Here is a 24,617-nt window from a genome sequence, read left to right as displayed (position 1 = left end):
GCTTACACAAAAAAAGTCATCTTATTATGTAGGCTAGTTCATTTGCTGATGATTAAAATAGCTAAGAAATCATTGTAAGGTTCAATACTGGATATATTTTTAAATCCAATACTGTTATTGCGTGAAAACATTGCCTTGAATGTGCAGAATAGAGTTCAGATATTTTAGTTGAAAGTAAAATATTTTTAATAAAATAATCTGTAAAACCTCGCCTCCAGACCTTGGTCAGACTTTAGATAGAGAAATGTTTTAACTTTTTTTTGTATCAAATGTGTATTTTTTTCGGGCAGAAAGCAAGCGCTAGAAATCACAAGTCAACATTATTGTCCACTTTCAATTTTTTACTTTTATTTACAGTGAGCAAAGTGTGCAATAGAAAATTCAAGTCAGTTTTGCATTGTAATCCCTTCAGATTTTTTTTTTTAGCATTTATAAAGATCATTCAATCAAACTCATGAAACTAAAAGATGTCCCAAAATGTAACATATGTTGTCTATGGTACTATGTATCCCACTGCAGAGCCAACCTGATACCCTCATAAGCCAACAGAGAGGAAATACTGCATGCTAGCTCTGGCATGTGTCTATACTTTTTTGTTGGTTTTTGAAGTACTGTTGTTTTAGAACTTTCCTGGTAACTAAAGTGGATGGTGCTATTATAGAATATTAAATGTTTGCAGCTTAAGGAGCTAACTTACTCTGGTATCACCTCATGTAGTTTTTGAACATGGAATTTTAAAATTGCATTGAACTGTTGGGTTTCCTCTATATTAGGTCTGTTTCATTAGAGAATCTTTGTTACAGAGTATGAGCTTGAATCTCAAAAGAAACGTTTTCATCCAAACAGGAAGTAAGCCCAAGCTGAGTCACCTAGACCTGGTCAATCTTATAAGCAGCTATTGCATTAAATCTGTCTTTGGCGTCAACTGCTGACTTTTCTGTGTTAAGGCCTCGATAGATTTACGTATTGCTGTCTGCCGATGCACTGACATGGTCTGCATATTGGTAATTTTTTATATCATTGTCTGAATACAAACTGAGAAAAAAACCACACCTCAAAACCAGTACATAGAGAGAAGCAAGTCCAACTTAGCAAAATAGGAGTGCTCTGTGGGCAAACAGAACCACTGTTGATGTAAAAGTCACTATCCTGCAAGCCAACAAAGAGTCTATAGGGCTGGTTATCCTCCCGCAGCAGTGTGTTGCAGAGCTTGTCGCTGTTTTGACGCAAATATTTTTGATTTATGCCCAATTTTGAGGCATGGTCTGCACTATGCTATTCCACAAGACAATGCAAGAGGGACAATCACGAACCAGCTGTGGGTCCAGATACGGCCGAAGCAGTGAGGAAGTGGAAAAAAGCAAGTTGCAAGTTTGTGCAACAATGGAGGGACATGAAAAAGAGCGGGGATTCAGGTGGAAAAAGGGTCCTAGCGTTCTCGCACGCCTCGGTCTTCTAGCTGTCCAACTTCACCAGTCGTTTTCTGCAATGGTGGTCATACAAACAGAACAAGCCAGTAAGGTGCCAAACAGGAAATACGCATAGTGTAGAGCGGATGTAGATTTGACTATTCAGAGGCCTCTTGTCTGTCCCCTGTCTGTGATCAACTACAATTTCGGAGAGATGCTCCAGAGTGTCTGTGGTAGGGGCTAGGACATATCTGCATTAACTGCAACACACACGCAGATTACCTTGTTTCAGCATATAAATCAGCCTGAAATCAGCCTTAAATCAGCCTAGTACCTCCTCTTACCAAAATTAGTAGTCATTTTCTCTTCTATCCTTTAAGTTTTGCTTAATACTGTAGATCTCCATTTGGTTTCCAAAGCATTAAGCTCCCCCTCTAAATTTGTCACTCTCAAAGTTATAATTTAGGCAGATAGAACTTCTAAAACATGTGGAAGCAATATTCCTGATATCAAAGACACAAGGAGACTCTTCATAACTTTTAAGCTTTGTTCTATATATTAAAAAAAAAAGATTTGCATGATTTTTTTGCTTTCAGTTAAGAAGTAGCCTGGAGAACACAAAAGCAGAACATCCTTTTGCAGCAGGTCATGCACAAATACCAGAGAGCATTGGGCAGGATTTCAACAATTTTTTTTCATGCTTTTACTGTACAAAGAATTATATTTAGCAGCAAGCTTGACATTCAGCTTGTGGTTATACTAATACATGCATGTGCAGACAATGTGAGAGTTACCTATGGAGCAGATAACCAGAACTATCTGTATTTGCAAATAGAAATAAATGGTAAATGGTAAGTACTTATATAGCGCCTTTATTCAAGTTAGGAGACTTGACCAAAGCGCTTTACACTACATTCATTCACACACTCACACACTGAAAATAATTTGGATTTGCATCTGTGCAATAGTCCAGAAGTAGAAATATTCAGCAGTAAAGCTAAGTTTTTTTTTGATAGACAGACACTCTAAACCCCAGAAGTCTCTGTGGTTTAGGATGTCTGTCTTAAAGCTCAAGTCTCATAAAAAAAAACTCTCTAAAATGAGGCTGGTGACATTTTAGGAGGGATCTTAAGCATGAACAGTATTATTTCTCTACACAAAGATACACTTTTATAAATGTAAGAACAAAACAACCACCTTTTTATGCTTGTCTGTGATAAAAAGCAGTTTCCCTGACAGTGCCATAAGAAATGAAAGATCACCAGAAGAGGGTTTCTCTCCAGTCAATACACCTACTAAACACAGGACTAAGAGAGAAGATAAAGCCTGTGGCAATTATAAAATGTATCAGTGAGTCATTCTAACTGACAAGCAATTTAGTTTTAATATAAAACTGTCAGCACTGGTTGGACTGAAGTACAAATTTAGTCAATCTGCTTTAAAATTAACTGGAGATTAACACTGGAAGATTGGAATGGGACTGAAATCTAAGCTTTTTTCAGCTTGTAATGCTCAGACCAGTGATTGGTTTGTCCAAAAATCAAATATCTGGTCGGTGTTGCTGTTGTTTTCTACTCAGTTAATGTGCTTATGCAAGTGCTACAAGGTCTTCTCCTTGGACATAGACTAGCCAGCCACACTAAAGTAAGCCAGCAAGAAACCAAGAAACCAGAGAGCAAGATGCTGACTGTTCTGACTGGGAGAAATGTTGCAATGAACATCCTAGAAAGCGCATCTCACATCCTTACATTTTTTTATAAGCAAACCCTGCAAAAATCTTTCACTGGGGCATTTCAACTACATGACATGTTTAACAAAGTAAAAAATTATAAAAACAGCGTGCGTCACTTGAAGTCGTTTCTGTACTTATCTGAGTGGTTCTAACCTAATTTCGCTGACCCTGTTAGTCCAACCCACCAAGCTCTACCAGCTTTTTACTGATACGCCATGTATACTCTTTTCAATGTCATGTGATGACATATCAGAGTTAGGCAAAGCTAAACTTTCATAAGATACCAGGAAGATAAACATGATACAGCAAAGCTGTTGTAGTTGAAAGAGTTTTTAACATCTATCCGTTTTTAAATCTAACAAATGTCTTTTTGAAGTCTTTTAGTTCAGGAGTTGATCTACATTTGAGTTTGAGTCTGGTGCTCATTTAATGCTAGTTTTGTGTTAGGCAATATTAATTTTGAACATTAATGAAACAATTCTGCAGATTTGCTTTGCAGACACCAATATTGCATTCACACTGAATTTGAAACCTGGAAAAAAATTTGCCTGGTGAGCGGCAGCAAATCACACAGAGGGCGAATTCGCAAGGCAGACAAAAGGCACCACTACATCATCGACGTGGTTTGTTTGACCTTAAAGTAGCACACCTCAATTTTATTATAACAAACCACAGTGCTCTATTTATTAGGACAGCCAAACAACGCTGCTGGCAACCCTGGGTCCAGCAGATTCTCCAGTTGGGGGAATCCAGTTGGATCACTGCCATTTTCAATAGAGCATGAGGTAGGGTGAGACTGAGCAGAAAGAAGGAACAGTGGTAAATCAGAGCAAGAACTCGGCAAAAGATTACTAGAACCAGGACTAGGCAGCTAGCCATGCGCACATCTGGATTGGAGCAGTCCATTGGGCAGAGAGATAAGCAGAAGTGGGGAGAGGCGGCAGCTGGCTAACGGGAGATCAGACGAGCACAGTGTAGATCGCAGAAGCAATGCAATGTAATGCAAACACTTGCACAGCTTCACCTCACAGTTCTCATGATCCACCCTACATACTGTACGGCAGAGGTCGGCAACCCACGGCTGCAGAGCCGCATGCAGCTCTTTAGCGTTTTAGTTTTTTATTTTAATTTGGTCTGCAGGAGGTGTAGGAACCAACATTCATTATGTTTTCCAATGCTGTAAACTCCTGTATAATAAATATACAAATATTAACATTTCTTGCAACAAAAATATACGTCATAGCCACAGAAATTAGTGGGCATAGCCTTTAACACACAATTCAGCAAGGCGCAGTGCCAGGGAAACAAACCAGCGTGTCTCGGACCATGGACCCCAAAGGGAAAAAAAGGAAGATACTTGATGAGAGCAGAGGATTCAAAGAAGAATGGACCAAATCATTTGCTATCATTATCAATATGGAAGGATTTCCAGCATTTCTGCGTTGTAAAGAGAGTTTGTCAAAAACCAAAAAGAGTAATTTGGAAAGGTATTTCCAGGGAAGTCATACTAAATATGCAGCCGATCACAAAGTTGGGAGTGAGAGAAAAAGTGCAATTGCAGAACTTCTGGATAAATTAGAGCAAAGATAGATTTAAGAAGTAGATTGCATCTCCAAACTTCACTACTGCTGAAAGTTTTGTTGCAAGCATGGAAAAGTTTAATCAATTTCATCAATGCAGCAAAACCTGAACCACGCGGTAAAGGGTGGTGAAGTGATGTGCTGTAAATTCCACGCATGAGAGCATTCACTGCTCCTCCCTCATTTCATGCTACTATGTGACATTTGCTCCAACATTTAATCATGAATGCTTTATTATATATTTAAGCCCACGCAGTCCTTTTTTATAGAGGGCTAATACACTTAAAGCCTGTGTTGCCATACAAGGCTTATATAAGACTTTAACATTTTTGTGGCTCCAGACAAATATGTTTTTTTATTTTTGGTCCAATATGGCTCTTTGAACAGTTTAGGTTGCCGACCCCTGCTGTAGGAATAACATGTAAATAGTACACTCTGGCTGCAGGAATCAGGTTTGGTGCATTCACACTACTATGTGTTCAGAGTAGGTATTTAGGTTTAACTGAGCTTTACCAACTTTATTAAGAGAAATTAACTGAAATATGTTTGATCTTGAGTCAAATTATTTTTGTTAATTTTTATATTTTAAATACAAGATTTAGTGAACGTATTCCATGTATGTGAAGAGTTAGCTGTTTAACCATGATTTGAGCTTAAATTACAGTTTCATTTGTTGTCCTAAAACACAGGCAGTTGGGTGTGTGTTCACAAAACAGCCTTTTACAGTCCAAACATTAAATTATTAATAATTAGTTTGCACTAATAGATAGCAAAATATGTTTTAGCCAGTTTAATGTCAACTCTACAATCAATTCTTTAAATTTCAATAAAAGTGGTTTTATTCACTCACTGCAAAAAACGTCGGTTACATCCCCTTTATTACTTTATTATTCCCTTTAAAACTATCAATGGATGGTTTTACCAAGGGAAACACTCTGATCTGTCAGACTTTTTTTTTTTTATCCTATAGTTTTATTGCGTCCTTTAGGTATTTCATATATTTTTGCACTGTTTCCTGATATGATTTACTTTTTCAGTTATAGTTAAAAAATATGTTCACATCAAATAAAAAAATACATACTTCTACAATATGAGACTGAATTGGACTGATCTGTGAATCCTCAGTAAGTTAATGGCTTACTGCTACAGGCCAGAAATGTAAGTCTTGAGGAAATGGGGTTTAAAATGAAAAAAAAAAGGCTAATTTTACTTTTATCTGACACCTAATGCCAGATTGTGATACACACAAGGATTCCAAGGAAATACAAGGCAAGAGTCATCACTTTAAAAAGTCAAAATAAAAACAGTCCTCAAATCAAATTCAATACCAGCAGACAGCTGATGAATTTCTTTAGCTTACCTCAGCATGAAAGGCATGCAAAGAGTAAGCAGAGGCAGAGGTAGAGGCCCTTTTTAAGATCCTGAATCAGTTTGTTACAGCATAAGGTTTTATATAACAAATAGAACAGGCAGTTTTGCCTTTTAAAGCATCTTTCTGCCCGTCCCAGGCCATTAAAATGTAGGATTCTTATTCAGGTACCTATTTCAATAAAGAAAATATTGTTTGAACTTATTTAGACATTTCTGCAGTGACTTTCAGCTAGGATGTCTGAAACGGTTCTTAGTTTACTAGCAAGCTACTAAACTCATCTGACCTGCTTTTCAGTTTTAGTCTGACAATATCGTATTTTTCATAAATTTTTTAAACACTTAAAAACAGCTGATGGCTTAGACACAGTGCTGCGGAAAGCTACAGACTACAAGAAAAACAAAAGCCTTAAAGAAAAAACAAGATAATGCATTGAATCATTTAAAAGAAACAAATCAGATTTAAAGCCAACCAAGTCAAAAGCTAAGACTCAGAAGAAGTCAAATTCAAAGAGCAATAGAGGGTTTTAAGGAGAGGTCATTTAAACACTTAACACAAATAACTTAAAAATTAACTCAAGAATACAGTGGGAGCCAGTGGAGTGGTAGTGCGGGGTTAATGCTGTATGTTGTTTTTAAGTACCTTTTAAAGACCTGCAGCAGCGTTTGGAAACAGCAACAAATGAGAGGTGTGACTGATTCACTCCAACATAGAGTCCATTAGAATAATCCAGGAAGGATAAAATAAAAAGTATTATTCACTGTTTCAAAGTGTCGTCTTGACAGAACAGATGTTAGTTTTGCTAGCTGCCTTAATGATAAAAACAGGATTTAACAACTGCTCTAATCTGACTGTCAAATTTAAAATCATTGTAAAACTTAAAACCCAAATAAGTTTATTTAAAATATACGGCCAGGGGTCCCAAATCAATAGTACCAGGGTCTTACTGTAGGAGCAACTTGTTCCAAACAGTATCACCTCAGTTTTCTTATAGCTAAAATTTAAAAAGTTCAAGGTAAGCCAAGTTTTAAAGTCTTCTTTACAGTCAAGTCAGGCCTTCATGTCCGTCTGCTTGAGGGACACATACAGTAGATCTGAAAATCGTCCATATAAAAATAAAAAGGGATTCCATATTCCCTATTTGGAGCCTAAAGGCAAAGAATATAATGAAATTGGTCACCCTTTCACTCTCAACCTGAGCTGCTTGACAGAACAGATGTTGTCAAATAGTGGCACTGCTTATAATATAGAAGTGCAGCCGAGACGGTGCTTTTATTCTGTCAAATTGGTATACAGAGAAAATAATGTTGACAAAGATTAAATAAGGAATGCCTTTAAGAGGTTTCTATGTGGCTTTTAAAAGGCTGTTTTAATTTAGCGCTAGAAGCACTGGTAGTCGTCCTTCCTTACCTTCAGTGCAGACCCCAGCGAGCGGCTGCTTCTCCCACAGCACTGTTGTTCTCTACTCAGCTAGATACTACTATCTAATGCCAAATCTGCATCTCTGCATAAACTAAAATTTGTCTACTTTTTTAAAAGACTATTCTGTTCGTATCAGTTAATATCTGATATGTCCCCTGTCCGGGGAACATACCGGTATATTAAAATGCTTTTTGGAACAGAGTGATGGAACAAGGGCTTCCTCTATCCACTTTATGTATCAACCTGGTATTGCAGCACTTCCGGGAATGGTGAAACTTTATTTTTAGGGGGGAGTGGCAGTCTAGTTGTTAGTGAATTTTGTTGCTCTGTAATTGTGACAGTATAATGACAATAAGGTAGGGGAAAAAAAGTGCTCCCAAGGCTTTTACAAAAATGTAAGGTTTTTTCAAGCAGAATCAAAAGTTTTGCATAGAGAACAATAAGGGGTAGTCTGTAATGTTACGTGTGCATTTAATGCAAAGTCCCGATACAAGATTTTGACAGAAAATGCCAGGGTTAATAGCAGATCCATTTTGTCTACTAAAAAAGATAAAGATATCCACTGTTATACTCAATGTCACCACAGGAAGGACATATTATTCCATAATTTTATATTCAGAACACACTTATTGGAAGATCCACCCTCAATATTTTTGAAAAGAAAATGCACATGTAAAACCCCTGTACCCGCTCAGGAGAGGGAACGTCTATTAAACTCTTGCGAGAGCATGCACGAGCCCATTTCTCTTTGTGCACGCTCTGTTTAAAAGTTGTTGTTTGCATCGCTAAAACAAGCTTACTTTCCATAAGATTTGCATTTTTTCACATACAATTTAACATTAAGTTAATATATAATACAAATGCATTTTAACTTACAAAATTTAAAAAATAACTTGATAATTTTGATAGAACAAAATGTAATATTTTTTTCTCTACATCACCATGCCACTTCTACTGAAAGCCAAGTTAAAAAATTGTTTTTTCAGCCTACTGTGGCCTATACAACAATATTTCTTTTGAGTATTTGATATTTTATTCTACATGTGAGTCATGCCATCTTAATACATTTTGTTTAGTATGCCTATTCTGAGATCAGTTCATCTTTTCTTTTTGTTAGTTTTGCTATGATAACAATAGAATTAACAATATTTTAATTTAAAATCACAAATTAATAGATAATATAGAAATATATGACTGAATGTAAACTAGTGTCAGCATCTTAAGTGCTTAAGTGGTATGCTGATTATTTTTTTCCAGTGATTACAGAATTTTAAACATGGAAATACAAAACATTTTTATTGTGCCATCTGTTCATATACATCTGTCACTGAGCAGGCAAAGAAGGGATTGAAATGCAAAGCTCTACATACAGTAAATTGTTTGTGTGATTTCTTAACCAATGAAATCAAATTAAAAAACCCTACATTGTGTATAGAAAGAAAACTTTTTTTTTTTATCAGAATAAAGCATATCTGGATTACTCCTAATTTGCTCCATGTTAACCTACACGGGGCCAAGAGTTTAGCATATCATTTTTTGCCTTGTTCATGAACCATATTAGTGGGGCACTTGTTATATAGAATATCTATAAAAATCTATATCTATAAAAATATCTTGTTAGATATAAGAAATTATCTTAGTTTTTGCTCTGCACTAAACATACACCACTGTCTGCACAATGACGGTCAAATGGGCAGGAGCACTTATCTTTATTTGCATTTGCGCATAAAGGTAATTCGCTGCTGTGCTGTATTGTTGGAAATGTGGTCAAGCAAATGGGCTTTGAAATTAGTGTCAGAAAAATTAGGTTGATCTGATGCTACAGTTAAAGCTAATTGGTGGGTCTTCATGTTTGCTAAAACATCTGATGAGTTCTTCGACATTCATTTTCTTCTGTTGTTAAACAGATCTTCATAGAAAGACTTATAAAGCTGTTTAAGCTATCCTTAATTTATTAAAGTGGTGCTAAAGTGTTAAATATTTGATTGCTAGACAATAAACTACTTCTTACACAAGTCAATTTTTGTAAGTACTCATGATCTAATTATTGCATATGTAAAATGTCAGAAGACCTGAAATTCAGCCAGACACAACAAGGAACGTTTTGAAGATTTATTCAAAGAATTCAGCAGACGATGCAGGAAACTGCTCAACAGCGGAAATGGGAACTTCTGAGAAAGATCGAGCGGGTTAGTGGTTGAACTAATTCTCGATTTTAGCAGTTCAACCAAGGAAAAAGCCACTAACCTTCTCACGATAAGTGAGGAATAGAAGGAAAAGGTTTATGGTTCCTCTACAGATCTCAGAACTGTGGTGAACTCAGAGCACTTTGACTCTGATAGGGAGTTTGTTAATGCTACATTGAGACAGGTAAACAGAGTAATGCAGGGACTTGCTCAGATTAGGATTCTCCCTTTTGGTATTCCAAAACGGAGAGACAGAGCTTGCTGGTCAAGGTGCAGAAAGCAGGTCAGAGCAGATAGAACAGCGTCAGGAAGAGCAATGCGAGGGTAAAGCCAGAATCCGGAATCCTGGCACAGAAAAACAAAGTCAGAACCATGAGGGCAGAATCGGGTTTACAAATCAGGGGACTAGGCGAGAGGCAGAAATGTTGTCAACATCCATAAATAGGAAAACTCTGTGAGGTCCAGTGCGAAGAATGATATCCGGTGTCCAGAATCATGACAGTATAACCTTCCTATCTTTTTAGCATACCAGCTCCACTTCCTGGTAATTTCTTCTAGTCAAAGCATAACCCATCCATCCATCCAATCATCCATTTTCCATCATGCTTATCTCCGCTGGGGTCGTGAGGGATGTTGGTGCCCATCTCCAGCTGTCAATGGCTGAGAGGAGGGGTACACCCTGGACAGGTCACCAGTCCATCGCAGGGCAACACAAGAGACAAACAGAACAAACAACCATGCACGCACACACTTACACTTATGGGCAATTTAGAGAAGCCTATTAACCTAATGATCGCGATTTGGACTGTGGGAAGAAGCAGGAGTTGTTGGAGAGAACCCGCGCATGCACAGGGAGATCATGCAAACGTCATGCAAAAATACCCCGGCCCGGGAATCAAACCCTGCACATTCTTGCTGCAAGCCCCTCAAGGCATTAACTGAAATAATTATGGAATCATTAGAAGACAAAAATTCTTACAAATATTTCTAAAGGGCATTGAGTAAACAGTAGGTCATAATGTATCTTGGTTTGATTCATCGACCAGCTTTGTCTAAAATGGCAGCATGTGTTTTTCTATTAAAACTGTGTTTTTTGAGGTTTGTTTCACAATACTGCTATATGACAAGATATCCATTGATATAAAACAAATCATGATTGATCACTATAAAGGAGCTGAAATATTTACAACATTTTACAGTTTTATTGCCAGGACCGCAGCGTCAAATGATTAACAGAAATGACTCTGATGTTGACATATAAAGCTGGAAAATGCGACCTTCACTCAGAAACAGCTACTGCAGTTTTAGTTCAAACTATGTTTGATAGTTCAGTTTTTGGCTTTAGCCACTTGTCAAAGCATTGAGAGCTTTTTTCTCTGCTCATTTTCTCTTACATCAAGCTCCAATGCCTTTCATTTCAACCAGATCATGGTGACATATGGGCTTCTGAAGATATTCATGCTTGCTGGTAATATACATTAAGTTCAGAGTCTCAACAATTATTTACCATTAATTGCCCACTATTAATTTAACTATAACTCAGTTTCAATAAAATATATCTAAAAAAAAAATTAACACCAAAGATAACTATCATCATTCTGTATGCTTTAAAACAAAAGACTGGGTCCTTCTCCTGAAAAAAATAAATAAATAAAATTTGGTAGTAAAGAAAACAACTGTGAAGGAAAAGAAAAGAATTGTAGTGCTGTTTGATATACATCAAAGTATTTGTGCCACTGAGAGAACCTTTAAACATTCCAGGTTTACATAATATATATATAAGCTATTGACGCATGAAAAAGCCTTGACATTTGAAATGTCATTCATAATGTCGGCATCCTGGCCAATTCAACAGACACTCTCTGACAATAATACAATACAACAGATACCTTCAAAAAAATACAAATTACATAGTAGAAAAGGGAATTGGAAATGTAGAGAAATGTCTAAAAAGACTCTTAATGATATGTTTCAAGTCCAGCTACAAGCAAAACTTCCATCAGCTTTTACATCCAGCTTCTTTGAGCATAAGTGGAGTTAAGAAGATGTTTAAACTATCTCACTGGGAGGAGGTGCTTCCTCCCAGTGAGGTATTAAAAAAAATATGTTAATGGTTTTTGTTCAGCTTCCATGTCAGCAATTAATAATAACACCTTATATGGTAAATTATTATTATAATTTTTTTTTTTGGAAGATGCAAATGACAGCTAAAAAGGTAAAATGTCAGGAATACATTTTCAAATAGTGTTATATCAATAGACTGAACACAACATACTGAATCTCAAAGCTCTGTAGGAGATTGTTGGTCATCTCTTGGATGCTCGGGGTGGGGGCTATGGATGGTCTATTGGGCTGGTTTGGTGGCGATCGGGTTTGTGGGGCTCGGATTTCGGGCCTTGTCCTGTGTCTGGGGGATCGGCGTCTGGGGGGATGGAGTACTGTCGCGCATTGGTTCCTGGGGGGGGCCACAGGCCTACGCTCTTGGGAGGGCTCTGTTGAGGGGCTTTCTTTGTTTTTGTTTGGTTGCATGTGACTCTTCCTTGTGTCTGATTGCGGGTGCTGCTACAGGTTTTCCCTCGGGTTTGCAAACATTTTTGTCTTCTACAAATACAGCAGTTTATTTTATGTTTTTTTTTGTCTTTCTTTTTTCTTTCCCTTCCCCTGTCCACCTGTCATGTTTGGCATTACTAATCTTACTTCTGTGATAAAAATAAATCTTAAATAAATAATAAAGCAGTATTGGATGATCAAGGGAGGTTTTCCTCCTGACAAGCCTCCCTTGGCAAAGCAAAACTGTTGGGCAGGGCACGGCACTCAGATTCCAATTTTGTTACCATAATGCTGAACACAACAGGGAGCAACATAAATAAATAAAAAAATTGTTGGTCTTCATTTTATGTGCATAATCAGTTCTAATTTTCACCATTACCTTTCTGATCCCCCTTGCAAGGATACTGCTTATAACACTGAAGTTATGTATAACTCATTAGACTGGAGAAGTCTCTTAGAGAAGAGACAAAAAGTATTCATTGTGATTAGCTAAAACTCTGGGGATATTTAGTTTAGAGCTAATTCAGGTTCAAAGAGTCTGTCATTGCTATTGCAATGTTTTATTTTTCCAATACTTTTCCTGACCTGAAGAATACATTATGTGTCAATAAGGTAATTTGTTGAACCAGTAAATGTGTCCTTCCTCTCAGATTGTTACAGTATCCAACTTGAAAGTCATATTTTTGGAAAAGTTAACACTACCAGATTAGGCTGACAACAACAATCTTTGCTTTGGGTGTTACTACTGATTAAAGGAGTCTTAAAATCGCTCATTTCAGCATCAGTGAGTTGCTCAGAATAAAGTAAGGGTTTAAGGGTCAAAGTGGTCCTGTCATACCTATGTTCACATGCTTGTCAGGTGTAGCTGCTAAATATAAACTACAGACTGAGAGCAGGAGGGGTCTGGAGAACAAAGTTCAGAACATAACTGCAGTCAACTCTCTTTTCTCAGTCACTGTAGGTGGGCTGAACCCAACGTACTGTGGTATCCAAAAATAGCTGCTAATACTGATTTTTGATCGAACTGCTTCCATCTCTACATTGCAGGAGTGTTTAAAACGGTTCCACTTGGCTTTGCAGTTCCACATACTGACACATACAGTTTTCATTGGGAAAATAAAAAGTGGGCTATATATTTATTCTAAAATAAAAAAATAACCTTTCATCATTCCTGTTAAATTGCAACTGTATTGCTGTTATTTAGTTCACTGAAGCTAGAATACATTCTTAAACACTTTGGCTACAGGTACTAATTTTTTTTTAATTTTCTTATCAAAAGTGTAAATCTAATAATATCACTCCACTCTTAAGATTCCAAGTTCTACTATTTTTTTTTATTTATAAAATCGCATATCATAACACTGTAAAAATGCGTTAGACCTACTCAAGCAAAGTGAGGATTTTGTTTCTATTTATTCAAAGGAGAAAAACCTTGATTGCTGTTAAGAGCCTCAGCAGCAATGTTTGTTTTTGTTTTCACTTCTGGCAGCTAAATTGTACCTTTCTATGATTTCTTACAGTTATGCTTTTGCAACTGCTGCTAAATTGTTAGAAAACAGTACTTTAATGCTTTGCTTCAAAGTATTGGGTAAAATGAATAAGGGGTGTTTTGTATTTATTTCATAGACAGAATTTAAGCTTATGCTAGAATAGCTGTATTTAACATGTCTGACATCTAAAATTTCAAATAAAATTTGATTTTAATAGAAATCCAACATGAAGCTAGTTTTATTTAGACATGCAAAAACATTCACACCAACACTGCTAATATGTTTAGAACATTTGAGATTCCATCTTCATAATGATTCAACCCTAAATAAATGTACTGCATGTATAGGCCATGTGTGTTGTTTAACTTCTGGCATCAATACAACTGTCATATGAAGGCTTCAGATGGTTGATAAAAAAAAATTAACAAGGAATATCCCAACAACAAATTAATACTTTCAATAGGATACAATTTTAGGAAAACTTCAAAACAGTTGAGAAATAAAATCATTGTTCCATGTTCTGAAATAGAAAGAGCATAACACAATTTTAATGCTATCAAGATATTAATAGTATTATTTAGAGGGGCAACTATGGCCTGTAGTAATTGTGGAAGAGCTACAAAGGTCAACATTTACGGTGTAGCACATGTGAACCTACAATCAATGGAAAACTTATGGCTCAAGTGGAAAAGTGATGTTGGTGATGTTTCCATTTATGTGACTGAGGATGAGCTATTTTGGAAAAAAAGAAAGATGTTCATTTATTTTAAATATTTTTCATTTAAAATGAGTTTGTCTTTTTTTAAATAACTGCAAATACTCCTGTTTTCATTTGCTCTACAATCTTTTTTTTGGTTCCTTTGCATATTCATTTTTAGTCTTATGCCTACCTGTATATTTTCATTTGTTTTTGCTTTGCAATGACACATGAGTTTCTATTCTTATCAAATTAAGAGAAGGTCGTGGACTAAAATTGCAACTGGACCAAGACTATGGTTAGACATTGAGAATCAATAAATAACCGGAAGCGGTTCCAATCTTTCAATTCTTCCGAAGTTGTTCAATTTTATTTATTTTTTTTTTTTTTTTATTCCTAGTTTTAAAAAATGGAGTCTTTTCAATATTTTCTTCCATTACTTTACATCTTGACCTAAACATCTGATCCTTTCTCTGTCCACAAAAGTAAAACATCACTACTTCCAAGTCTGGACGAGTGGAACTGAGGAGTATATAAACTCTGATACCTTCCTGCTGCACTGCTTTCCTACTGTTCAGACACCCAGCCTACCACCACAGTCTAAATAGGGTGAATAAAACAAGAAAACTGTCCTATACATAATATTTTGGTTAGCCTTATACAGTAGTATGTAAGCTTTTATGACTCTTCTTGTTAAAATAATCAGAATTGGGAATCAATAGAAACCAGAATCATTCAAATTAGTAGGCTACCAAACCTTAACCAGGGCAGAGGCATGGTAGTAAACTGATCAATTTAATAAACAACAGGGTGACTTTGCATAGCACTTGAAATTACAGAAACCAGATAAACCATTAAAGTAGAAAAATGGCAAAGCAGCTTAAATTCAAATTGGAATGGCGGATTACATGGTTAAAGTAGGGCTGAAACAATTAATCCAATTAATCATGATTAAATGATTATTTGAAATAATCACCAACTAATTTAGTAATCGATGAATCGTTAACTGGAGTATAGAGACTGTAAAACATGCCTTTAACTAACACAGCAACCCACTTAGAGCAGTCATTATACCAAAATTGTGAAGAAGAAAAAAAATTAAATATTATGCAATTAAGACTAAAAAAAGTTTATGGCTGTCAATATGCTCTATCCTTAATTCCTCAATTGGAAATGTTTCAGTTTCACCTGGTTTAATTTTGTAAAAAATGTTCTTTAAGGAACCTATGGCCATCGGATTATTAATCGATTAATTAAAAAAAATTATGGACAGATTAATCGATTAGCAAAATAATCCTTAGTTGCAGCCCTAGTTTAAGGTGAGTGCAATTAACCGCAACATGGAGGAGATACAAGGAGGTAAAGGAAGGAAGTGGTAAGCACCAGAAGTCAATAGGACCATGATGGTGGAAGAGATGCTCACCCTCAGTAGCATAGTTGGTTATAATAACATACTTGGTAAAACAAGAAAACAAAGAGGTGTGAAAAGGATGGCAGCAGGATGAGAACAGAGGACCGCACAGACAGGTAAATGAAAGTCACAGAAAGGGGCTGAAAACAGAGGGAGTCAAATTAACTGAAAACACAAACAGGTGGATTGTGACAAACTAATTAAGAAATAAAAATGCATGGGAAGCTCTGTACATTATCTTTCAAGTACTTTTAAACCCTGATTTTTTTCCCACTGTACCATACTGTACAATAATCTATAAATGTAATACATTCATGGATCATACAGACTTGGAAAAAAGTAGTTGTTTTTCCAATTCAGCCGACCAGTTTATGGCTGCAACACAGCAGCTGTATGTAGGTTAGTGGTGCAGTATCTGTGGCCACAAAGAGAATCCTTCTCCTTATCGGTGCAGTCTTGCTCTACTCACTCCTTCTCACACATAGTACACACCCCTGCCTCAGGCTGTTTAGACCCTCAGAGAGGAATAAGAGAAGAGGTTGTTAACTTTACATGAACTCGCTTCGGGAATGCCTTCCCCTTGGCTTGGGTGCTCTCCCACACAGCCAAAGCCCAGTGTCTGAGAAAAACAACAATACCTTAGCTTATGGATCAACTATAACCAAGTAATACTCTTTGGCTCTTCTCTGTACAATACTGAAGGTTTATATATCAAAACATTAAATATTAGTTCAATACTTTTTCTTGCGCTGAAGACAGAGGCTTTAGACATCTAGGGTTTTATGCCACATAGCTTGTAAGTAGAGCACATGTAATGGAAGCCCACACTGAATATTAATGCTCAGTTACTATGTGTTCCTGCAGAGCATCAGCTTCAAGAGCGAGACAAGGACTGTGCAGAATAATGCAGAAACAATTTAGCCCTTGTTTCACTGTCAAGCACCAAATTGTTATAAATTGATAACCATGACATTGATTTGTGCCACTAATGATTGCAAGATTAGATTTTGGGGTCTTACATAGCAACCAGGTCTGAAAAGCCTTATTAAAATCATTTTTTTCTCTGAAAAAATTGAGGCATGTATGAGGCATGTGTTTAAATAAGATCAAATGTTTAAAAGAGTGCTCAAGCAGAATAAATTAGCTTATTTGGAAATTCAGTTAAGGTCCTATCCATCAGGAAGCAATTCCCAGTGGAAAACCTAATCAGGCATCAAGTGATGTCCTCGAATTTAGCGATAAGTTGTGCTAATTGCTATGTACATAGATTTAGGTGTCAGCTTGCTTGTCTGCTTTAAGGAAAATGGAACACATAAAAGGCAAGCCTGCATGCTGACAGTCACCAACTCTCTCATGCACACACAGCAATCAATTTTAGACCCAGCTGCAGCTGATTTTGAATGAGGCAACATGAAAAGATTACGCTTTCCTCCAGACACTCTGCTCATGCAGTAAAGCTTTTATTCATTTTGTTCTCCAATCTCTGGATCCGATGATTTGAGGAGAACTCATATTAGCCCCTGAACAGCTTATAAAGGGAGATACATTAGGTCTCTCATTAAATGCTAGATCAATGTCAAGATTTCTATACCGCCACCTGTGTAGTCTCGATTAGGAAAACAAATTCAAATTGTTTTGGGCAATTGACTTCACTGTCAACTGCTACAGGTTACAGCTTTTGTTTTATTCTTTTGTTAACCATTCTTAACGCCTTTTAAGGTTTGTATTAGCTAGGCAGTAACGAACCAAGGAAGTTGAATACATCTGAATGACACTGTTCATTTTTGCATTTCCAAAAGTGTTTGCAGTTGTAATGAGACGAAAAGTGTAGAAATTCCAAACTTTTGCAGGGAACTGTAAGTCTTTAAAAAAAAAAAAAAAAAGAAGAAACTCGACAAATTTATGTTTGGAGAAACTAACCTGTCAGACCCTCCACCAAAGACACCAGCACTAAAAGTTTCCATAGCAACTCCATTTTAATGGTCTCGGATGAGAACAAGCTTAGATCCAATCACAGGAGCATAGAGTTCTGGCTTTGTCCTTTCCAGTTATGTTCAGTGTTCATCTGTCAGATAAAAAGAAAAAGAGAAGGAAATATTAGTGAGTCACAACCCGTCACATCAACAAGGACAGTAGCAAGATGTGCTTGAAACAGAAAAAATTGAGATTCTGAAAACTCATAACATTTACAGAGCTATAAATGTGATATTCAGTAGTGCTTGCTGTGAAGTTTTTTTTTTTAAGTAAGCCTGATATTGCAGAACATGTAGTGCATTCGAGAAAAGCACAAATAAACTGTCTTCTTTTGCTCAAACCTGCTGAGACAAACAAAAGTTAGCTTGACTGTCAGACAAGACCCTAGCATGTAATAAAGCATTATGCCAGCTCCTTGAAATCTTCTTAGCTGGATTACGTATTTCTGACATAAAGAGCTGACTATATGTAGACCAAAACCATTTTCTAGTCTCCCCGCAGAGACTTGCAATTGATTTTTCTCTCAAGAAATTTGCTGAAACCCATCTCAGCTTCCTTAAATTAAACCGCCCCGAAAAGAAATTTGAATTGATAAAGAGAGTCCGTTCTAACCTGGTAACAGAGATTTGGCTATTTGTCTAAATACTTCCAATCCCACCAACATGTTGATAGGAGAGATCCTCTCCCTTGTAACGCAGTAGATAAATGTTTGCTTATGAGAGGCAGGTCATAGAAACAGAAAGCTGGATGGGAGGAAATTAAGTATTGGCTTTGTTCAAACTGGCTCTCCTTGGGACATTTAACTGACTGATGGTGCAGCTTGCTCTGACTACACACCATCAGCAGGGTGAAATGAATAAGAGGAAGAAATTATTAGAAATGCAAAGTATAGTCTATCAAGAGGCAGGGTGGGGGGGGGGAAAGAAAGAAACAGACAACTGAAAGATTATACCCTTATACTTTCTCAGTTATCTGCGCGCCTCCTATCTTTGGAGCACTGAAAGGCATGACAGAGCATACTGATGCTTAGACTATATCAACAGCCTTCCCCTGACACGTTTGCCTGCACTACCTCTTTTTCCTGTGTGTAGCATTAAAGGCAGCACTATTTCTACCTATAAATCTCATTATGGAGATTAGGTTTAGAGTGCCAACTTAGTTCCAACTTATCTCGCAGTTATTAGGATGCAAATGTCATGAGTAACTGTTGGCTTTTAATAATAAAACAGAAAGACTTTAAATCCTCCTTTTCTGCTCCTGGATATTTTTGGAGTTCTCTGCCTTTGAGGAAATCATTGTGAAATGTGCTGAATAAATTACTTTAAAAATGCATTTAAGTTAAAAAAAATCTAGTAGTGAGGAATTCAGAAGGGCTTTTTTTTAACCATCTTTAAGCATATGCATCTTTTAATGGTGCCTTATATTGCATATGCATCTTTTAATGATGCCTTATATTCATATGTGCAGTAATTAAGTCAAATGTATTTCTTCTGATAATGTAGATGTGTGGGCGTCCCGCTGGTTTGAAGATTGAGCTGTCTCTGCAATTTGTTACACACACATATAAAAAGCATCGTCAGAATCTATTAGAGTAATTGTTTTGTCAGCCATGTAAATCTTTTACCGTCTGGTCATCTAATATTCATTTATCTACTCTTAATGAAAAACAAGTGAACTCTTCCAGATTATATGAACTGGTGTGAAACTTCATTCATATCTGCTGGCCTCTGACAGCAATCCCTTGATCTCTATTATTCAGCAAGCTCTGAGACAAGGCATCAGACTGCAGGGCTGGAGAGGCGGGTGGAGGAAGTAAGAGAAATCCTTTTGATCCAAAGCAGCTCGGCAATAAGATGACGGGGGAGTCTGGGAGTGTCCGCATCAGTATTTGACTTCCTATTCAATACAAATTAATTACCCCCGTGGCCTTAAGTGCTTGTGACAAGGCCGATGGCTCACTTTCATCGCAAGCAGATTCTCCCATTTGTTTGCTGTATGAGATGAAAGTTAATGATAGGGAAGGCTTTCAAACTTTGCCTTTCATGTTTCAACCTCTTTTATGTCACTGAAATACTCAGAACTTGAGAAATGGGATACATGTCAGACTAAAATGACAGGAAAGGCTTGACCGTTTCCCAGAGATTGCACAAACTGTGTAATGTAAATGTAAATGCCCCCACACCTCACAAAAAATGCCCCCCATCCAAATGCAAATGGTGTACAATTTAGACAAAATATTTACATACTATAAACAAAAAGTGTGTTATTTTTATTTTCTAACTGGCTGAGTTTAAAATCAGATTAATTTTTTTTTTTTTTCAAGCTGCCAGAATTATCAGTCTTATTTTCATTTGGTTAATGCAAATATTAGATAATCAGATAATTCCACCTGGACATCATGATTATTATTGTGTCGCAATCTCCAGAACTGTGGTACGTTTTGCTGGCAAAAAGGACTGCATCCCTCTTTGAAGAAGACACTTAGAGGTGTAAACCCAGCATAACCATGCTGATAATGTCCGTTTGAACAACGAATGAAGAGTTTTTAAATCTCAGCCTGTCGATCAACTACAATAACACCAAGTTTAGTCCTGGCCAGACACTTTGAACCTGAGGTGCCCCTTTTCCACTGTGAGCTAGTAGACAATACCGGGCAGCCAGTTTTAAATGTCTAGAATCAAAGGTAAGCCATTAATTACACCTGGTTATTCAGCAAATTCTCACTTATAATCATCAGACTAACATTACCTTGATTGTTTTCCCTTGATTAAATAATTAATTAATTAACCATAACCTGTGGTTGCAGTTATCAATAAATGAATAATCAAGTCTGTAAGACTGGAAAACAGCTTCTTATTTGTTATTAAAAAAGTACATTTATAGGTGTAGGTTTGTTATCATTTTTAACAATCTTTGACTTACAAGGCAAGAAACACTGCTCAAACAAACATCGATGAGAGCTGTGCCGGGACGTTTGCTGTGCCTGTCAGGGTAGTGTGCAGAGGTTGGAGGAGCTACCAGGAGACAGGCCAGTACAACAGGAGACGTTGAGGAGGCCTTATGAGGGCAACAACCAAGCAGCAGGAACGCTACCTCTGCCTTTGTGCAAGGAGGAACAGGAGGAGCACTGCCAGAGCCCTGCAAAATGACCCCCAATAGGCCACACATGTGCATGTGCCTGCAAAAGCAGTTAGAAATCGACTCCATGAGGATGGTAAGAGGACCAGAAGTCCACAGATTGGGATTGTCCCACAATTGCTGAAGGGAGGAGTTGAGATGTATTCTCTGTATCTGATTTAAGACAAAGGTGTGAAAATAACGTGTCTCATTGTGAATAAGACCACTGTCGAATCAGTCCAGAAATATCCAACAACATCAATTAAACCAAGCGCCTCCTTCAAAGTGTTGCTTCCTGTGCCTGACACAGCAGCAGCTGCCAGTACTAGCCGAGGTATCATTGTGACCTTGATTGGAGGCACTCGTGATTTCCCCATGACCAGAGCACAATGAACACATCCATCTTTGTTCACTTGTCTCAGATATGAGCACTGTCCATAACCACATGTGCTTGTATCAGAAAAATGATGTGGCAACTTTTCCACAACACATAGCAGCGTGGTATGGTGATTTTCTCCAAAATTCATAAGATCATTCTTCTAGCGCTCCCACACAGGATGCAGTTCATAGGGGAGGGGATCGTCCAAGCCTATGTCTCATATTTCCTGAAGCACCCTTTTTCCAGTGAGCAGGAAAGGGGCAACAAATACCAGTGGGTCACAAATGGATGCATCTGTTAACAGGATACCAAGTCATGTTGCTGGCTGTTCTTTTAGGCAGACCCGAAATCTTAGCTTGTCTGATTCGATGTGCCAGTGGATCCCCAAGGATCAGACCAGATCCAGAGCTTTCACTTCAGCAGCAGGCTCAGATAGTGGTATAATCTCTAGTACAGCTCTGTTATTACACACAAACTTGTGCAGTCTTAGTCCACCTGTAGCACAGAGTTTCATATTTACTATACTGGTAGCACCATCATCAACATAAAAGTCCTTCATGATGAACTTTGATCCAAGGGGAAACTCAGTCTTATTACCTTTAGTGAGCTGTTTCAGTCCATAGTTAGCTCATCCTGGTGATGATGCCACATCAAAGAGATGAACTTTCATTCTGAATTCCTGTGTCTCTGCATTGAAGAGGCGTACATAGTCAGCTTCATAAACATAGAACTGATGGCACATCTTTTATATGTTGCACATCAATGCAATGTGGTGCTGTCTGAATCTGAGAAGCACCATCCTGATTATTTAACAGATCTGGGCCTGACAGAAAGTGGTCATTTAGGCTTGTTCCCTTATGCTTGGCAGAACAATCAAAAACCACATGGAGTTTATCAGTTTTTTTTAGAGTGGTGGGCAATATACCATCTCTCTCCTTCTTTCCCTTGATCACAAACCTCCTCTGCTTCATCCTTTCGGGTAATTTCATCCATAAAGTTCACTGTACCTGTCATCTTTCACCAACTTTCTTTTGAGGTGACTGAGCCATACCATAGCTTGTTTCTTATTGCTAGGGAGATAGGGTCTCTCTTTAAAGGGGAGTGACATCTCATAATGTCCATGACTGTTTCTCCTAATTCCTTCAACACATCCAGGAAGTGCAAGTCATCTTAGGAAACAGTCTTTCCATCCTTGTTAGTCTCTTTAAAGTCAGATTCAAGGACCCAGAGGACCTCTGCTGGGGTTACAGGAGGAAGCTCTCTGACAGAAACCTTGTGACACATATTGGTGCTTATTGGTGAGTAGTGATGAGGTAATGAACAGCCTACAATACTCCGTCCAAGATCCGTACGAACAGCATAAGGTTCATTGTCTCCTCCCAGGATTGACCGCCGTGGTGCCAGTGCTCTTGAGCAATAGTAGCCGATCAGCAGACCAACTTCACACTCCAGCTGTGGTGGGATTTCATCTATTTTGATTAGATGATTCCAGTTCTGTGCCATGTCACAGGTAGGATTCACTGCTATAGAGTCCTTGGTCTAAACAGGAAGGGGATTGATGTAGGTGGCAGAGCTGTAACCCCTCACTCTCAAATCTGACACTCTTTGACTATGCTTTAATGAGTCCTTTCCTGTCGTTGTTAGCTTGCACCTTACAGGATGCATCATAACCTGCAAACCGTTGCCAACTTCTTCATCAATAAAAACCGTGTCACTTTGACTATCACGCAGAGCATAGACAAGTCTTTCCGTACCTAGATTACTGATGGAAGAAACCTACACAGGCACGATCATCGAAGTGTTAGTAAATGACTCCTTAATTGTCACACTGAGAGACAATGTATATGCTATTTCTTTGTTCTTTAATTTGGGACTGATGCGGGTTTAGCTTTGGTATATTGATCATCATGAAGATGTGCAGGATATCTTCCTTTACAATTTTCACATGAAGGTCTATAGCGGCAATCTTTTGAATTATGGCCTATCCTCAAGCAGCCATAGCAAAGTTTCCTGTCTTTCAGATACTTCTGTTGTTCCTCCAGATCTTGTGAAGTTTATGTGTACTATTCTAACAGAACATACATGGGGGCTTTAATTGTCCTTGAGTTTCAATCTCTGTACCTGTTTGTGTGTTATAAACACTAGATTTATATTTCTTTTACTTCATGTGATGAGAAGACTTAGCCTCTGATAAATGGAGCGCATGGAATAAGGTGATAGGATTACATGCGATCTCTGTTACAACAAAGACGACAAACTCTTGGAAAGTGGGAAATTCCTGATAATCTCTCATGGCTTGGGTGACTTGATGTTGTCCAATCACGTAGCTTCTGAGCAAGTTTCTGGTATTCTTCACAATCATTTAAAATATCAAGACCTTTAATATAAGGCATTGCTTCTAGACACAAGTGTGAAAACTCTGCAAATGTTCTGAGTCCTTCTGGATCTTTTGGATGGATCTTTGGTCAGTTTGTTAGTTTTTCCCTGAATGCCTTTTGTATAACAAATGGCTGATTGTACCTTCGACTGAGACGGTTCAATGCATCATTATAAACTTTATCATCATTTCTATAAAATATGTCATCGAGTGTTTTTCTAGCTGGACCTGTGACATATTTTTTCAAATAATGCAGTTTATCAGATGAAGCAATATTCTTTTTATCGATGAGAGATTTGAAGGAAGCCTTCCATTCAACAAACTGAGTAGGATCACCAGTAAATACAGACGGTTCTGGCATTTGAAGCCTGTTCAAGGCTATGCTATCTTGGACAGCTTGAGCGAGATAACTTACATCTGTCCGTGCATGTGACGCTGTCTCTCTGACATCAGTAGGCTGCTGGAGGAGAGCTGAGGACACAGGTTGTTCAGAATACACATGCTGTTGTTCTCTGGTTCTCCTCTGATCAGAAAAAATAATACTTGCTTCCTTCATAACTTGCTGATCATAGGTTGTGAAACTAGCTCTAATGTTTTTCTCTGCCTTTAATCTTTCCAGTTCACGTTTTTGAGCTTCAAGTTCTTTCCTCTGTTGCTCCTCTAGGAGTTGAATCCTTTATTTTTGTTTCTTCTCCTCCAATAACACTTTATACTCCACTTTCTTACCTGCTAGTTCTGCTCTAGCATCTGCTCTTTTCACAGCTATGACAGAATGGTAGCTGGAACCTTTACTTGAGTGACAATTTGAAGGTGGAGCCGTAGATGGAGTAAGCATTATCACTGTTAAGAAATTCACGTCGACGTTGCCTTACTGTTTCACTGTCATATCCTCCATCAATGCCTGATACCCTTTCAAGAGCAATT

The 24,617-nt window shown here is 37.6% G+C and overlaps 1 protein-coding gene across 1 annotated transcript in view; it reads right to left on the bottom strand.

The window, feature by feature from the left end:
* Window positions 1–24,617, bottom strand: part of LOC107086879 (contactin-3-like) — a 127,232-nt gene that overhangs the window by 91,798 nt on the left and 10,817 nt on the right. Inside the window, exon 2 of the mRNA XM_015378114.1 lies at window positions 17,767–17,911. Within this exon, the coding sequence (XP_015233600.1) occupies window positions 17,767–17,821 (55 nt within the window). The 5' untranslated portion in view covers window positions 17,822–17,911. The remainder of the gene's footprint in view (window positions 1–17,766; window positions 17,912–24,617) is intronic.

Source organism: Cyprinodon variegatus, unplaced genomic scaffold (assembly GCF_000732505.1).
Source record: "Cyprinodon variegatus isolate N-32 unplaced genomic scaffold, C_variegatus-1.0 Scaffold165, whole genome shotgun sequence".
Taxonomy (NCBI): domain Eukaryota; kingdom Metazoa; phylum Chordata; class Actinopteri; order Cyprinodontiformes; family Cyprinodontidae; genus Cyprinodon; species Cyprinodon variegatus.
This window is presented reverse-complemented; position numbering and strand designations above follow the sequence as displayed.